This window comes from Cotesia glomerata, linkage group LG4 (genome assembly GCF_020080835.1).
Source record: "Cotesia glomerata isolate CgM1 linkage group LG4, MPM_Cglom_v2.3, whole genome shotgun sequence".
NCBI classification, from domain to species: Eukaryota; Metazoa; Arthropoda; class Insecta; order Hymenoptera; family Braconidae; genus Cotesia; species Cotesia glomerata.
In genome coordinates, this window is record NC_058161.1 from 10,853,419 (window position 1) to 10,871,303 (window position 17,885).

The window sequence follows — 17,885 nt, forward strand, 5'->3', positions numbered from 1 at the left end:
TCATATCGGTTACTTGGATTTTTTAATTTTTTTATTTTGTATCTTTTTGTAAAGAAAAAAAAAAATTTTTTTTTCCTAATAGTCTTATGAACGTGGACTTGGCGCGTCTTTTTTACAGTGAAACTGTTTTTGTTCGGATAAGAATAATACTAAGAACATCGTAACAAAGAAAATAAAACATATGGAATACTTAAATATAGAATGGTCACTCGAGAGGAAAATAAAATATAATATCTCGAGAAAAGCTATAAAAAGGAGAAACTAAAATCTTAAATAACAAATACATCTTTGTTTCTTAGAGACTTTAGCAAAATACTACAATTTACGACTTTGAATAAAGGACTTTATTATCCTAGGCTAAACTAAATATTCCCTTTTTTATGGCTTTTCTTCTAACCAGGCAACGACTACGACGCCATGTGTTAAACACATGGTTAGTTTCACTTTTCCGAGAGAAAATTAAGCGAAGGCGTCACTTTTACTTTTGAGTCCCACTCTTGAAGAAATCGACCAATTAGAAATCATTCTTATAATAAATCCAACCCTAAAGCTAAAATCTCCCCTCTAAAATAAGTTATTAACTCGATGTAAAACTTAGGAAAATTAAGATATAGCAGTAAACAAGTAACTCCTGTATATGAAACATCTTACAATATATCCCATATAACTTGCATATAAAATCTCATCATTCATAATACCGAATGCCAAATCCTCATCCTAACTAGTATAAATTAATAATAATATTAATTATTATTCACGAAAGTCCGTAACAGGAATACTTTCGTATTCTTTAGCGAATTTTAAAGAGCCCGCCGATCTGAGCCGAATCTAACTATAATATTGAGACATCTACAGCAGTAAAAACTTACTAAACATCGGATCAGATCATAACACACGCACAAGATCAGATGATTATATTATGTGTGTATACGTTCTTACCAGAGGTTAGTATCTGTCAAAATTACGACACAGTTGTTGATATGAACTGTATCTTATAACACTGCGTATGTTCATGTTGAGGTATGTGCATTAACAATTACATGAATACTGACTTTGATGTACACCAAGTATCATTTTGATTGTTTTCTTTACACAACGATTAAAAACTTATTTGATAGTGCGTGATTAGTCACTAGTGATACCAGAATTACTGAGATATCATAAAATGATTAATAAATTTCGTTGACATTGGAAAAAAAAATAATGGAATGGTAAAATTATAGGATACAATATTATCGTGATGTATTTTAATTATGAATAAATTAAAAATATATAATAGTTGAATTAATAAAATGGGATCTAGATTGAGGTAAGTTTCATAATCATGTGATCAAGGGTTTAGCATATTACTTTCTCTTTGATTTATTTTATTTATTTAAATTTTATTGTATTATGAGACAATACATATATTTTTTGTATAATTTCTAATAGACGATCAATCATTGATTGTTATTATCGTTTTTCTAGACAAAATGTTAAACATTTATTTGAGTGTTTTTGTGAAGTGGCTGCTCCAGTTGGTGAAAAATCAGCATGGATTTTACAGAGATATCCAGAATCATTTGCAGATAATGAAATCTTAAAGTCAGTTCCGAAATTTTCTTATCCATGTGAATTCGAAAAGTGAGTTCTTAGGCTAATTTGCTTTTTTTTTTGTTTTATAATTTTTTTCTCAACTATAGAACGCCACCCATTTTTTCCAGAACAACTGTGCAGCATTTTTCATTTGTTCTCACAAGTATTGATTCTAAATGGACTTTTGGTTTTTGTCGACATGATCCGAAAACTGAAACTGCTTTAGTTATCTTGAGTTCACTCCCGTGGCATGAAATGTTTTATAAGTAAATAATCTTATTTAAATTTTCAATCTTAAAAATTTAATCATGGATAACATCGATAAAATAAAATTTTTTTAGACTTTTAAATCATATTGCATCACTCACAACAAGCAGTAATAGCGGAGATTTATGGAAATTTTTTGGAGATGTTTATGCAAGTAATATTCCTATGCCTGGAACGTCAGTTACTATTCCTTTACCTGATCCAAATATTGTAAGTTTTACTAAAAATAACACAAAAATTAAAAATTGAAATTGGTTTGAATAACTCTTCATTATTTATAGACATTTTGTTGTCAAAGTCCACGTCAATTTGAGCTTCCTAGTATACCAGAAAACGTAAGTCAGTAATATAGATCTTTTTGAAATTTCCTATGATTTTGGAGCTTAAAGCTATTACCTAAAGCTTGAAATTTCCCAAAATTTTACTATTTTAAGATTTTTTTTTTTATTTTTATTAAACTAATATATCTCGGTAATAATTGTAATTAATGCAATAATTTAATATAAATTCTAGCGAAATTTAACCGAGTATTATAGTGCAGTTGATTCACACAATATGATTATGATATTTGCATCAATGTTATATGAACGTCGTATAATATTTACGTCTAAACGACTATCAAGGTTAAGTGCCTGCGTTCAAGCTTGTAATGCTTTAATATATCCAATGATCTGGCAGCATATATATATACCAGTTTTACCTGTAGCTCTAATAGATTATTTATTAGCACCTATGCCATTTTTGATTGGTGTTCCTACTTCGATTCTTGAGGTATAGCAATGACTGACCCTTAATATTTATCTGAACAAATTATACAATAATAATTTTTTTTTTTTTTAGCGAGTACCAAGAAACGATTTGGGTGATGTTGTAATACTTGACGCTGATAACAACACCATAGAATCACCATTTCAGGATTTAGAATCATTGCCTCAAGATGTTTTAAATAATTTGAGAAAAGCTTTACGCAATAGACCGGCTCTTCTTGGTGACGGGGTGTCTAGAGCATTTTTACGTGCATTGGTCCAACTTACTGCTGGATATCGAGAAGCACTTACACTTCAACAAGGAGAACGGATAACATTTGATCAAAATGCATTTGTTGAAAGTCGACCATATTCAATGCAGCCATTTCTACGAAAAATGTTAGAATTGCAAATTTTTCAGCAAGTTAGTTATACCAACTAAATTAAAAAAAATAATCTTATTAATCTTTCTATACAATAATTAACGAAAATATATTATTTAACAGTTTATAGAAGAAAGATTACATATGCTCAATTCTGGACTCGGATTTTCTGATGAATTTGAAATGGAAGCGTGTAACTATTCAGATAAATCAACTAGTAAAATTATCCAACAGTATCGAGAGTGGACTACTACAATGAAAAAAGAAGGATCTGCATTTTTTCGTAGTGTCAAAGATAAGGCGAATCCGGCTGTGAAAAGTGCTGTTAAATCAGTTAAAGATAAAGGAAAAAATATGAAAACTGTTTATAAAGGCTTAAAATGGAAAAGTAATTTAATTAATAATATTACGTTTTATTTATTATTTTCAATTCTATTATTAAGTTAATATTTTTTTTAGATCGGTCCCGTGGAAATGAAAATAGTATACGTTTTCATCAACCTCGCTCAGCTCCTAGTTCACCTACATCTGACAGAAAGCTTAATATATTTGGCTCTGGTTTTAAATCACCCAGTGGATTCACCGCGACAACTAGTTATAGAAAAGAGCTTAGATTGCGCAACAGTAATATTCCTGATACAAGGTATATGATTTTGTGTACTATTAAAACTACTTGGAATAAGATTGTCAATGAGTTAGTTGAATAATTTTTTGTTTTTATCATGTAGAATAGTTCTTATTACTTTGTTTTTATAACTTAATTTTGTTTTTATTGTAACTAATTTCGTTTTTACTTTAATGTGAAAAAAAAAATAGTAGGAAACAGTACTTCCCATTGAATCCAAGTTCACCAGAAGAATCAGATTCTCTTCCAGAAAGATTGAATATAGACTTAATGAATGAACTTCAAGATGTGATATTTCCAAGTACACCAACAGTAGATAGAACGGTATGTTTGTATTATTTAGATATTTATTCGTTCGCAACATTGGCTGACTTTGTTTTTTGTTAATGCTTATATAGTACAATTATTTTATTTAAGAGTGCCATTAAATTTTTTTCATTGTTTTATACGTTTAAAAAGATCATTGATGTTATATTAGTGTTGAGTGTATTTTATGCATCAACTTGCAGTTGAAACCAGTACGCAGTTTAGACAGTTTACGATCTGCATGGACTGGGCGCTTGAGGCACGGCTCACCTCCCTCTGTACCTTCCAATGAAACCTTACCAAACAAAAACTTTCAATCTGTTTCTTTATCATTAAAATCGCCTAGTAATATTGTTTCTAAGGTAGAACGTACTGAGGATTCATATGATAACCAAATCAAAAAATTTAACAACCAAAATCCGACCATATTTTTTACTAAGCAAAAACTATCACAAACAGTTGCTACTGGCAGTATAGTTAAAAAAAATAATGATTTAATAAAATTAACAAATCCGTTTATTAACTTTGATGAAAGATTAAGTCGAAGTAAAGGATTGGACTTGGACAATCCATTCGCAAATGGTATGATTGGGAAAGAATATGATCCCTTCGATACGTCTCAAATACATACCCTTCTTAATAGTTCTTTCAGCGATCCTATCATGCATAACCCATTGAAAAAAAATAATTCCTTATCAAATAATGAGTTGTCCTCATGCTCTGCACATTTGAAGGTAATCACTATCATATAATTTTTTTTTTGCACATTTATGTTCTGTTTTAAACTATCTTGTTCTTTGTTAACTTCATTAAACTAACATTATGTGACTAAAAAAATTCACTTTTGAATAAAGTTATGGCTTTGTGTAATCGATGTACTGAGAAAAAAAATATTTTTATAAATAGCCCATGTTTAAAAATTTTATGATAAAGAATTTAAAATTTTTATGAAAAATATTTATTTTAATCGAAAATAATTGACTTCAATTCGAGTTATTTTAATTTTATCTTTCTGTGAATTTTTTTTTTTTAAGAAGACTATTCCTGGAAGACGGTAATTTTATTATTGCTTAAGTATGTACATTCAATGAGAAAGTAATGGTATTTAACGATTTTTAGTTGTAAAATGTTGACTTTATGAAAGTTATTTTTTTATCAGTGCAGCAGCTATTTCATTCGTTTTTGTCAGTTATCAGCTTCAATAAAGAAATATTAATTTAATTATTATTTAAATAACAGTAGGTCTGATTTATTTGAAAACTATACATTTTTTAAAATAATTTTAATAGTGGTCGTTTTTAAATCTACTCTACCTCTGTAAGAAATTAAGATGCTATTAAAATCTCCTTTACGCTATGAAAAGCTTTAAATAAGTTCTGAAAAATTAGAAAAATTGTTTTCTCTAGATATTTTCCTACACATCTCATAATCATACAAGAAAATTTGATTAAAAATTATTTTAATTTATTAGCTTAACAGCCTATGTTTTATTCAAGATAATCTTGAATCAAAATGAAGAAATCGATAACTTTTTTGGTTAATATTGAATTGTAAAAGTTTTTAATGATACCCATTACTTCTTTACTATTACATTATTTCTGGCTATGATAATCTTTTTATAGTAATAAAAAGAAATAACTAAAAATCCTAACAAATATGAAAAATTCCTTAGGAAACAGGTGCGGTGCCAGATTTAATTAGACTGGATTCAACAAATAGCGATGAAGATATTGATCCGATTTTGTCAAAATCTTTTGTAAACACCAATCAAATGTCTCAATCGCTCCATATACCTACATCAAGTGAAGGCTTAAGTAATCCTCTCTATCCTTATTTTTTACCTCGACATAATAATACTGACAACAATGATGGGGTGGAAAAGAATTCTAAAGATGAACTGGGTGATTTAGATCTACTTCAAGAGTATGGGTTAGATTTTCATAAATTTAATTTAACAAATGGTACATCTTCAACAAGGATATCAGAAGCCACTAATAACTTTGATAATGTTTTTGGTTTATCTTTTCCGACATCTACGGCGAAATCACAAAATCATTGGACAAAATTCGAATAAAATTTTTATATTTGTGATATTATTATTGTTTGACATATCAATATATTGTATATAGATTAAATTGTTTTGTTATCTTGATGTTACGCCAAAAAAGACAATTAAGTAAGCTTTAAAATTTCGATACTTTGTTACTTTTTAGTATCGTTAGTGATGTTTTATAACTATTACTCTGGCAGTGAAAGTAATTGAATAATTTTACGGCATCTTTGAGAAACTTAGAGGATTTTCAAGGTTGCAAAAGATATAGACTTACATTGTAGAACATGGAAAAAAATATCTATGAAAATCTTATTTGTTGTATATTTATAAGTATTGAAAAGCATCATTTTACAGTAATTTTTTTGACATACATACTATTTTAAATCTATGACATACATACATACTTTTGCTATCTACTGACGAAAATTCTCCATGGACTACAATTGTTCATCATGATTTTAATAATCACTTTAATTTGTAGATTTTTTTTCTGTGAATTCGAAATTTTGAAACTTTATGAAGTTGTGAGAAAGAGATTTGTTGAATTTGGATAATATATGATCGAATTAAATTAATTCAAATTTTTACGACCGAACAGAATTGAAAAATCATTGTATGAAAAATTTTAACTGAATATTAATTTGTATTTAGAATTAGAAAAAAATTTTTTTTTCAATATTTTTGAAATTTAATAAAATGACAATATTATGATTGTCGAATATTATCATAAATTTTTTTTTCAATCGTAAATTTGTTTTTATAAAAAATATAAATTTTTAGGTAATTAAAGTAATACCTAGAAATTAAAAACGATTGTATTATATTTGTTTATAATAGTAGATTATTTTGACAATAATTTTGTTATATAAGTTTACAGTATACTAATTTAACTGTAATATAAATAAATTAAATTTTACTTATTTCAGCATTTGAGATTATAAACAATAAAAACAAATCTATGATACTTTATGATATATAAAGTAAAAAGAAAAAAAATACATGATTGTTTTCATATTATTATTAAAGTACAGTTATTTATAAGCGCTTATACCGATCATCTTACTGTCCTAAAAATTTAATTGAATTTAAAATAATAGTTCTTACCATCATTTTTCCAAACATAAAAAAAAGGTTTTTATTTGTGAATACAATCTTCAGATTCGAGGTATATACCATATGGTCTCAGTTTCTGGATTGCCCAGACCACTGCGAGGCATTCTTTTTCAGTTACGCTATAGTTTTGTTCGGCCTTAGTCAGGCCTCGGCTCGCATATGCAACGACCTTTTCTGCGCCATCATGTTCCTGTGTCAGAACAGCGCCTATTCCGACGTCGCTCGCATCAGTTTGCAGCACGAAACGTTTCGAAAAGTCTGGAGGAACCAGTAATAGATCCGATTTCAAGAGGGTTTCAGGGTATCGAACGCGGTTTGTTCTGGGGTTTCCCACCTCCAACATTTCTTCTTTTAGAGGAGGGAAGACAAAGGTTTGGTTAAATCGGCGCAGTTTGGAATAAACCGACGGTACCAAGAGATCATTCCTAGGAACTGACGCAGTTCCTTGGTATTCCGCGGTGGTGCGATCTCGGTGATTGCTTTAACCTTCTCTGGGTCCGTTCGAATCCCCTGCTCGTCGATCACGTGACCTAAGTATACCGTACTTTTCCTCAAGAAGTGAGATTTTTCCGGATTCAACTTCAGGTTCGCGGCGCGAAGGCGAGTCATGACCTTTTTCAGGATTGACATGTGTTCGGCAAGGGTTTCGCTAATGATTATTATATCGTCCAAGTACACTACTACGTGTGTTTCAAGGTCCGCGCCTAAAACTTCGTACATTACGCGCTGGAACGTCGCAGGCGCTGAATGTAGACCAAAAGGCATTACTCGGAATTGAAACAGACCACGTCCAGGTATCGTGAAAGCAGTTAACGGTTTTCTTTCTTCATCCAGTGGTATCTGCCAATAACCACTTTTAAAGTCAATCGTGCTAATGAATTTAGCTTTCCGCAATTTATCGAGTGATGCATTCACGTGTGGAATTGGGAATGCATCTTTCTCGGAGACGTCGTTTACTTTCCTGAAATCTACGCAAAACCGGTATATCCGGTCCTTTTTCTTTACTAACACGACGGAAGAGTTCCACGGGCTGTTTAATGGCTCGATGATTCCATCTTTTAGCATTTTGTCAACTTCCTCGTTTATGATTTGCTGCATTTTTGGGTTTTTCGGAAAGTAACGCGCCTTTACCGGTTCAGTTCCAGGTTTGATTTTGATTCTATGGGTCGCACATCGGGTTGGACCTTTTATTTCTTCGTCTAGTTTGAGCCAGGTCTTAATCTCTCGACGAGCAGTCTCCAAATCGTATTCCATGTCCAATGCATTAAAGGATTCTGTCCCGCGTAGCAACTGATAACCTAATATCGTTAGATTGTCGACGCCTAAGAGCATATCGTTTGCATTAGCTGGCATGACGTGAAATGGAAGCTCGTAGAAGCGGTTGTTTCCCTGGACATTGATCCAAACTGTACTTGATGATAGGATTACGTGATTCCCTAATGTTGATCCCCGTATCGGTGTGGGGTTATGTTTAGTGTGTAATTTATTTTCACGGATAAAGTCCCAGATTCGTTGGGAGATCACGGACGCGGTTGCTCCTGTATCCATTAATGCATGGATTTTTACATTTCCGAGTCTGATCTCGGCAAAGGGACGTTTATCGCCAGGTTTCAGTGTTGTTGGTTGGAAGTGCCCGCCTGAGGCTCTGGATTGATCGGGGAAACGTTCGTTCTTTGGGGTCGTGCTCCCTGTGGGGTCACGGGCTGGTTTTGGGAGCGCGTGCTGGACCTCGCGGCGTTTCCCTGGTATGGGCAACATTCGCGAGAATACGTGTCCAGTTTTCCGCATCCCATACAAAATTTCACCGCCCGATTCATACATTGTTCTCTGGTGTGCCCCTTTTGGCGGCATCGCCAGCAACAATCTCGCCAGTTATACTCAAAAATCTCTACGGGTTCCGGTTCGACGGGTTTAGCGGGCTTTCGGTTGAACAAAGTTTCCGGTTCCCGGGCTGTTTGTTTGGTCTCTTTGACCACGGGGGTTTTCTCTTGAGCAACGAGTTGCTCGTACTCTCTTGCAAGTCGTAAAAGTTCTGTGACACTAGCAAACTCGGTGCGCTTCATGTAACGTCGATATTCCGGTCTCATGTTTTGATATAGCCGGGTAAGACGGGCCGCGTTTGACATCTGGCCATGTCTTCGCATCAAAGTTTGCAGTCTTGTTGCGTATTCCGCCGCAGTCTCGGTTGCTCCCTGGACGCTGTTCCGGATCTGCTCTTCCAGCTCGAGTTCGAGGCCCGGAGGCAGATAAAAAGATTTCAGGTCCGACACAAAATCTTCCCAAGAGACCCAATCTCTCTTGTTGTTGCGGTACCAGAGGAGAGCCTTTTCGCGCAACAATATTGGAATGCATGGTAGCAGGTGGTCCATCTCGAACCCATAACTTTCTGCCATTTCCTCCAGCCGTTCCAAAAACTCTTGAACGTCGCGTTCCCCTTTGAACACAACGTTCCACTTTCGAACGAGATCCCTCCTGCGTAGTTCGACGGAATCATCCCCAAGCACCGAGTGATAATGATGGTCATGCCTGGGTGTTCCTTGGAACGAGGTGCCGGCCCTGGTTGAGCTCTCGTGGTCGACCATACGTCCTGACCGTCGGTTTCCGTCTCCGCCTCCTCGCCGCTCATTTAGCAAGCTCAAAAAGCGATCACGATTATTGCCGTGAGCGTTTATGCGGGCCTCTCGCTCCGCCTTTTTTCGCTGATCGGCCTCGTACCTCATCCGTGCTTCCCTCGCATCGAGCTGAAGTTCGTAAGCTCGTTGTTCATCCTTTTCCCGCAAGAGTCGCGCCCGTATTTTCTGGCGCAATCGTTCGCGTAGCTCCCGGTCGGCTTGTTCTGCGGCCTCGCGAGCCACCCTCTCCTGCTCTCGCTTTTCTTCTTCCCTTTCAGCCTTTTCCCTAGCTTCGCGTGCTAACCGTTCGCGTTCCTCCCGTTCTAACCTCTCCTTCTTGACCCGCTCCTTTTCTTCTGCCTCGATCCGCTCCCGTTCTTCCGCCTCGATCTCGGCTCGCAATCTTTTCTCGTGGGTCCGTCGTTGTCTGGCAGTCTGTACCTCGGGTGACGCATTATCGCCCTCTGGGTCCTCGTCTGAGAGGTGCTCGTCATCATTCTCGAGGTCATCATCCTCTGTCTCCTCAGGCCGGATGTCCAGGTTGTCTAATTCGGCCTCAGATTGGTTGATCATATTGACCGGCGCGCCCCGCATTCGCCGTTCGTGATTTATTAAGTTCGGTTCTTAGTAAGAATCTTAACTCCGGCAACGTCGCCTTTGGCTCGATTGCCACCTGATATTTTGCTAGCCCGCTAATGACCGCGTCCTTCTTGAGCGACCATAGCCACGTTTGTGTTCCCGTTCTCTTACTCATCCTGGTGAAATAATGGGGAAAAACTACTAAAACGAAATCGCAGTGCCCAAAATTCCCGCTACTACGAAAAACAAAAATTACTGTCCCTGTTCGAACGCCAAAAATTTGTAACGGGTAATTTTTGCGGTTTTGTCACGTCGGGGTAATTCGTGCGCCTACTAACTACCTCAGATCTGAATTTCGGTTCTCAGGTTCTCTACTCCGAAATGGGTAATCCACGCCCTGCAGCCTTCCTTGAGTCTGACTACCGATTCTCAGGTTCTTTCTCCGCGTGTGGGTAATCCACGCCCTGCAGCCTTCCTTGGTTCTGGCGACCGATTCTCAGGTTCCTTCTCCGCGTGTCGGTAAGTGACTCAAAAGTCCTACCACTGGATAAAACGGCGCGACAAAATCTAACTAACTGACAGAAGATGGTAATAGGTGTAGCAAATGTACCCTGATAGCCACCGGAAGGAAGTTAGCGTAGAATAATTTTTTTTTTAATTAAATTATATGCCAATATTGTCTGATAGCCACAGTTTCAGACCAACCAAGTTGGTGTCAGTTAGTTGCCACCAACTTAGCGACAACTTGCGGTCAACTTCCGAATTTGTAACTGTTGGTGTCAAGTTGGCTACAAGTTTCTGAGAAAAACAAGACCAATATACTGCCGCAATATGTCGCCAAATTTCTTGAGAAACTTGTCGTCAACTTGGTGCGAAAGAGTTTCGAAAGCAATTTTTGCCGACAACTTGGTGAACAACCGACTTCATTTCCACGACTTGCCGCCAAGTTGGTGACAAGTTGCGGCAGTAAATCGACGGAAAGTTGCGACCAACTTGGCTATCAGGGTAGATTCAGATTATTTTACGACTCCCCTGCTCGATTTTTAGCTCGCCGGAGTCCAGGGTGAAAAGGGAGGTGTTGGATTTATGCTAAATCCAAATTTAAACTATATTTCAATATCTACTTAGAAATAAGTAAATAAACAATACAAACAAATCAAATAAGATATAAACAAAGTGGGATTTATTTGAAAAAGTCAATAAAACCGGAACAAAAAATGATTAAATAATACCAAATATCTTAGAAATTATTGTTATATTCAATAATAATATTCCATATAAATAAACAAATGATCATAAATTATATTTCTTTGGAGGTAATACTCAAATAAATGGTTAAACACCCCTAAAGTAGTTAATACTCGGATTAAACAAAAGTTAATAATAGTAATAATACTGAATACATTTTAGACAATTAAACTTAAAAAGAAGGAATTATTTATATCTTTTGATTAAGTCATTTCCGGCTGTATGAATTCCGCTGTCACTTCCCTCCTTGCCTCAATCCCTTTCCCCAACTCCTCCGCTGTCCCTTCTCTATCCAACGGTCCTCTTTCTCTGCCTCAGTCCCTTTTCCCACTAGCTGGGTCATAAGAACTAAATAAAATTATGCAAATATAATTAATTAATTGCAATTGAATAACAGCAGATAAAATTACTTTTACAAATCATAAAAAAGAACTTGTTCAACAAAACTTATCTATTCTTGCATATTTTCAAGATTTTTTATTATAAAAAACAATACAATTATAATTTTTTGATCGTCTTAAAAATAATGCTTTTTATTGATCATTATTTTTTGTCTTAGAAATTTAAATTTATACAACATTCTTATTATGAAAATAGAATATAATGTAAGTTTGTTGCTGGTAGTCATGGTTACGAATTGAGTGTATGGCTGCCACTTCACAGTTTGTATTAGACAGTTGTAACGAGTGGGACTAAAAAAAGTCGCAAAATTATAAACATTTACAATATTTATAGTGTAAGATAAATTTTTTTTTTTATAAAATATTGTCCATCTAATGAATATTTAATTAAATACTGTATTTTAGAGATATTTTTATCAAACTTTTTAAATTTTTAAAATGAGTCGACAATAATTATTTCAGTTTTCGTGTAATAAATTCGTTTGTGAGTTATTAACCGAGAATTTTTAAAATTGCTATCGAAAGAATAAAAATTTCAGAAGATAATTACAACTATCAAAAACTCACGTGTTATTTAAATTTGATAGGTATTTGTGACTGAACCATGACAGGTTTATAGTCTTGTTTTACTTTAAGAAAATCTATATTCTCGCGTGCTAGATTGGCTGCGTTCAAAATTACTAAGTTCTTGGCAGATCAGCATATCTTGTAACAACAACTTAAAGTAACTATCTTATTTTTTTTTTAATCTATAATAAAACAAATGCAAGGTATATTTATTTAAGTGTGTCTAAAATTAATTTTTTGGTAGATAAAGTAAGCCCTGCTCAGAACTTAGTAAACCTGAACGCAGCCATTGTTTAAAATGGATAAGTGACATGCAATTGTAAGAAAATGCTAATTTCAAGTAACATACTAGGACTTTTGACATCGTCCCAGTTACTAACTATATGAGTACTGTATAAAAGTATTTCTTCTTTGCTCTATATTATCAAAGTTCAATCCCGTATTCCTAAACAAATAAGTCGGAATAATCCTTTTAAATCACTAAATAATCGTCCTTGTAATATTCTCAAACGTAGAATATATATTTTAAAGTATTAATTAAATAATTCGTTACAAATTAAGAGAGTTTATTTTATGAATTGTATATGTAGAAATTATTAATAACTTGATGATGTTCTATTTAGTAAAAACAATCGTTAATGTAGCATAGACTAAAATAAGAAAAAAACGTTTGTAGTAAAACATAAAGTACTATAAAACTAGAGCACACAGTATAGTTAAATGTGAGCTTAATAATTAATAATTAGTGAGCTTCGTAAAGCAGATACTGTAAAGTTATTATTTTCAATGTTAAGTTTTGAGGACAGTGACACCGATGAAGTTCTCCGTGACCTTATTGACAGAATGCTGTATAAAACACACACAATTAAAAATAACATTAAAAACCGTTGGGTCGATTGTGCTAACATGAAGAAGTTTACTTTTACTCGGATCTGTTTATTAATTGATTAGTAATTCAATTATAAATTGAATATAAAGTCAGTTTAATTGTTAACGAATAAAAGTGTTTATAAATATGAATCGATACATTACGCTGAATCAACTGGGTGATGGCACTTTTGGATCTGTTGTGCTTGGTCAAAGAGTTGATACTGGAGAAAAAGTAGCGATTAAAAGAATGAAAAGAAAATATTATTCATGGGAAGAAGCGATGAATCTTCGAGAAGTTAAGGTTTGTTTTCTTTCTTCATAATTTTATTATATTATAAGTTTTATTAGTGTTTCTATTTAAATTATAAATAATTATTCTTTTATAGTCTTTAAAAAAATTAAATCACGCTAATGTAGTCAAGCTAAAGGAAGTAATCAGAGAAAATGATGTGCTTTACTTTGTCTTCGAATACATGAAAGAAAATTTGTATCAACTTATGAAAGACAGGTAAAAATAGATACTAATAATACAGTTTCGATATTTTTGAAGCAAGAGCTACGCTTATAAATCATGTCCAAAGTTTGTTCCAGTTTTATTAGCGATTGTCGATATTTTCTAAGGTCACACGAGAAAAATTAACTGTTTTTTTTTTTTTTTTTTTTTTAGTTTCCTATAAAAATATGGTATTTTATCATGTTTTGTCCTTTCGGCGTAATTAAAAAATGTTTAGAGATTATACTCAAGATTTTTCCGTTTTCAGAATGGTTAAAAATTAATTTTTTGTCTTTAATTTTTTTTCTGTTCGTAAACCTTTATATTATATATAAGATTAACTGAAAGATTATCGACTAGTCGATTTGATATGGAATGCTGAATCAATATTTGCTGATTATTATGTATAAGAAATCCCATCTTTTCTGTTTTTATTTGCGTCTAGTTTTTCATTTTATACATTAATCTTTTAAATAAAAAGAAAAAATTGAATATCTTTTGATATTTATGTAAATTTTTTAATCACAAACATCTAAAGTACACACCACTTTCCAAGTTAAAGAAATTTCACGCACCCTAAAGAAATATTGATTTGAAATTCTTAAAACATGTATTATTTTTAATGTAGAAAAAAATATAACACAAGAAAAAGAATCAAAAACAAAGAAAAAATCAATTTTCGGCGATTCTAGAAACTTTGATTGACTCCGAAAATTTTTCTTAAGAAGCTAATTTTCGGAGAGGAAATTCAAAAGTTAACAATAAACAAGCATATTTTTATTATAAACTAGAAAAAATAATTAGTTGTATTATTTAGCGCCCCGTAAATCGATAGATATTTTTAACTCTAATTAATTAAATCAAACTTATTTTAGGGATAAATTATTTCCGGAGCCAATCATTAGAAATATGATCTATCAAGTTCTTCAGGGTTTGGCATTCATGCATAAGCATGGATTTTTTCACCGTGATATGAAGCCAGAAAATCTTCTGTGTATGGGCCCCGAATTGATAAAAATAGCTGATTTCGGATTAGCTCGTGAAATACGTTCTAGACCACCATATACAGATTACGTATCAACGAGATGGTAAGTCACTAAGACACTTATTTCAACATTAATTTATTAATTATTCTTGTATTAGAGTTAGTAACACACGCACGCACGTATGTTAACTACTTATGTTAGATTTGATATAATCGTCTTTAAATTATTAAATTGGATAAAAATTTTCAATTAAATCAGGTATAGGGCACCCGAAGTATTACTTCATTCAACAACTTACAACAGTCCAATAGATATTTGGGCCGTTGGATGTATCATGGCTGAATTATATACATTTCGACCTTTGTTTCCGGGAAAAAGTGAAATAGATGAAATTTTCAAAATTTGCGCAGTCATTGGTACTCCAGATAAACATGATTGGCCTGAAGGTTACCAGCTTGCAAACGCAATGAATTTCAAATTTCCTACAATATCAAGAACTCCACTTAAAGACATTATCCCTAATGCTGGTCAAGAAGCAATTATTCTTATGGAAGATATGTTGGAATGGAACCCTATAAAAAGACCTACTGCTCAACAGGCATTACGGTAATATTTTGTATCGTATTTATATATCATTAAAGTAATAGTTTATAATGATAGCTGAATCAATTTTTAGATATACTTACTTTCAAGTGAATAATTCAACGCGGGTAATGAGTAGTAGAAAGCATGGAATTCATCCTCATCAAGAACTTGCCATGAGCAAAGTTAATTTTTCTCCAACAGGACATTTATTGAAACACAGTCAAAATTTAAATAAAAACATTGATGAGCCTCAATCACTTGAAAAAATCGTTGTCGCACAACCGCTACAACAGCAATTTACTTTGCCTGTTCTAAATAGTCGAAAACAAGATAACGTGCCAAGTTGGGAAAATGCAAATTTTACTGAAGAATTAGGGTGAATTTCATTATTTATTCGTGTGTACATATTTTTTAGCTTAATAAATTTATTACTAAAATTACTTTTCGCAGGAATAAAATAACTTTAGGAAATACTGATTCAAAGTTCGCAGATGAAACTAGTAAGCAAAATGGCATCAACTGGAATGAAAATTATGAAATAGAGAATCAAAAAATGAATGGAAATTGGTTAACACCAGTATGGAATGAGCAACTGCCTTCACGAAATTGGAATCAATCTCAGTCAAATCATAAAAATAATCGTAAAGTTTCAGCAAAGCAGCATTATCTTAGCGTCGCCCGATATGTTGTTGGCCAGAGCACAAATCTGTCATCCAGGTACCAAAAAATTCGTCGCATAATCAGAGATACACTCATTGTTTATTTATTTCTTGGATTAAATTACTGTTTTGGATGCTTATACTTGGGACAAAAATCATTTCAATCATGGCTTATTTATTTTGCTAATCAAATTGGTCAAGAAATTGAATCAATTCTTATTTATGTGGGATTACAAAAGCCGGCTCCGCCTCCTCCATCTTATTCACTTATAAATTCATTATTTTTCGTTGCACGATTTATTTTGAAAGCTTTTCAATTTATATCAAATATTTTTAGTTATATCAGTGCCTTCAAGATTTTTGATATATTTTTAAATTATTTTTTAGATTCTACAACTTTTACGACGTCGATAACTTATCGCATGTTTTCTTATATAATAAATCACTTTATACTCTTGTACAGCCAAATTGTACTATCACATAAATAAAGTCTTTGAATTATTTATTAATTATGTTTTTATTTATTTTTTCGGTATTATCAGAAACGGTGAAGTTGACATGGGTCGATCAAGATTATTATTGAATGGTATGGTAGCCCAACCGGTATCAGAAAAGGTCGACGATTCAATGGATTCGTTCTGGGGAACTCGAGAAAATTTAGAAACACAAGCAAGGCAGCATTATCTTGTCAGAAATTGTTACTTATCCGAACAAAATAGTAGAATGCCGTATTCTAGTGTTTATGGGACTCACGCTATCAGTAAGAAGTGTTATCGTTAATTAAATTATTATGATTTTGTTTTTATTTTTATATATAATAATAATTATTTATTAAAAACTTATCATCTAGAAGCACCGGCAAAAACTATTCTTCAGCCGAGCTTATTTGGGGCCCGTCCTAGTGGTAGTCTTCATGGAAGAACAGACTGGGCCGCTAAGTACCTTAAATGAAACAGATTATGTGAGCAAGAAAACTTAACTGTGATATAACAATAATTAAACAATGTTAATTTTATGTTTACATAATATAAAAAAACAAAATAACAATTTACTAGATTAACCTTAGATTGGTTTATTTAACGAATAAACAATCTTCTGTTGTCACTTGATGGCATATTATGTTTTATATAAATAAAATTGTTAACTATTAATTATCATCATTTTTTCAAAATAAATAAATACATTTAATGATGATAAAATAAAAGTTCTAACAGTATTAAAATTCCTGTTCAACTTTTCTTTAGTATCACATTTAAAACATACAAAATTACGCCTAATATACAGGGTGTCCCAAAAGTCACGGACGCCATTGTAGCATCTGATGAAAAAAATAATTCTGAGACGAAAAGTCCTTAGCCATTTTTCAATTAACCGCATAGATAATTAATTATTAATTAAAAATAACGTCTCTTTGTTTGTTAGAGAGAGAGCGCCAGTGTCCAGTAAAGTATGTGCCAAACAAAGACACAACTAACTGTATGACTAACTAGTTTCTATAGCTACGTAGTCACACACATATTTACTTACACATTCACACATGTGCAAGCGTCTTCGTTGGAACGCACTTGACTTGACAATAGTGCTCTCTCTCTAACGCATAAAAGGACGTTATTTTAATTAATAATTAATTATCTATGCGTTTGATTAAAAAATGGCTAAGGACTTTTCGTCTCAGAATTATTTTGTTTATCAGATGCTACAATGGCGTCCGTTACTTCTGGAACACTCTGTATATATACAGTGCGCGTCATTGATTCATACCGGTTAAAAATTTTATGGTAAAATAGAAAAATCAAAATTTCGACATCTGTAAATAA

The 17,885-nt window shown here is 32.9% G+C and overlaps 3 protein-coding genes across 9 annotated transcripts; 2 read left to right on the forward strand and 1 right to left on the reverse strand.

Annotated features, from left to right (window-relative positions):
- The first annotated feature begins 120 nt into the window (after window positions 1-120).
- Window positions 121-6,262, forward strand: LOC123263366 (DENN domain-containing protein 1A-like). 4 transcript variants are annotated; one of them, XM_044726060.1, is made up of 12 exons: window positions 123-1,309; window positions 1,468-1,623; window positions 1,704-1,841; window positions 1,917-2,052; window positions 2,124-2,177; window positions 2,356-2,613; window positions 2,683-3,012; window positions 3,095-3,359; window positions 3,431-3,614; window positions 3,788-3,920; window positions 4,106-4,636; window positions 5,575-6,262. In XM_044726060.1, exons 1-12 carry the CDS (start codon window positions 1,293-1,295, stop codon window positions 5,974-5,976), a joined length of 2,604 nt encoding a protein of 867 aa, XP_044581995.1. In that variant the 5' UTR covers window positions 123-1,292; the 3' UTR covers window positions 5,977-6,262. The 4 variants fall into 4 exon arrangements, with proteins under 4 accessions (XP_044581997.1, XP_044581995.1, XP_044581996.1 ...); XM_044726061.1 differs by having other exon boundaries at window positions 123-1,020; XM_044726062.1 differs by lacking the exon at window positions 2,356-2,613 and having other exon boundaries at window positions 121-1,309.
- Window positions 6,263-8,678: 2,416 nt separating this feature from the next.
- On the reverse strand, window positions 8,679-10,253 carry LOC123263071 (trichohyalin-like). The gene has a single exon (XM_044725609.1). The coding sequence runs from the start codon at window positions 10,251-10,253 to the stop codon at window positions 8,679-8,681; it is 1,575 nt and encodes a 524-aa protein (XP_044581544.1).
- Window positions 10,254-12,159: 1,906 nt separating this feature from the next.
- LOC123263381 (serine/threonine-protein kinase dyf-5-like) lies at window positions 12,160-17,216 on the forward strand. 4 transcript variants are annotated; one of them, XM_044726096.1, is made up of 9 exons: window positions 12,160-12,243; window positions 13,099-13,646; window positions 13,732-13,853; window positions 14,714-14,926; window positions 15,083-15,430; window positions 15,501-15,785; window positions 15,860-16,126; window positions 16,611-16,828; window positions 16,919-17,216. In XM_044726096.1, the coding sequence occupies exons 2-9, from the start codon at window positions 13,491-13,493 to the stop codon at window positions 17,017-17,019; spliced, it is 1,710 nt and encodes a 569-aa protein (XP_044582031.1). In that variant the 5' UTR covers window positions 12,160-12,243; window positions 13,099-13,490; the 3' UTR covers window positions 17,020-17,216. The 4 variants fall into 4 exon arrangements, with proteins under 4 accessions (XP_044582031.1, XP_044582032.1, XP_044582034.1 ...); XM_044726097.1 differs by having other exon boundaries at window positions 13,270-13,646; XM_044726098.1 differs by lacking the exon at window positions 12,160-12,243 and having other exon boundaries at window positions 13,126-13,143; window positions 13,270-13,646.
- Window positions 17,217-17,885: the final 669 nt, after the last annotated feature.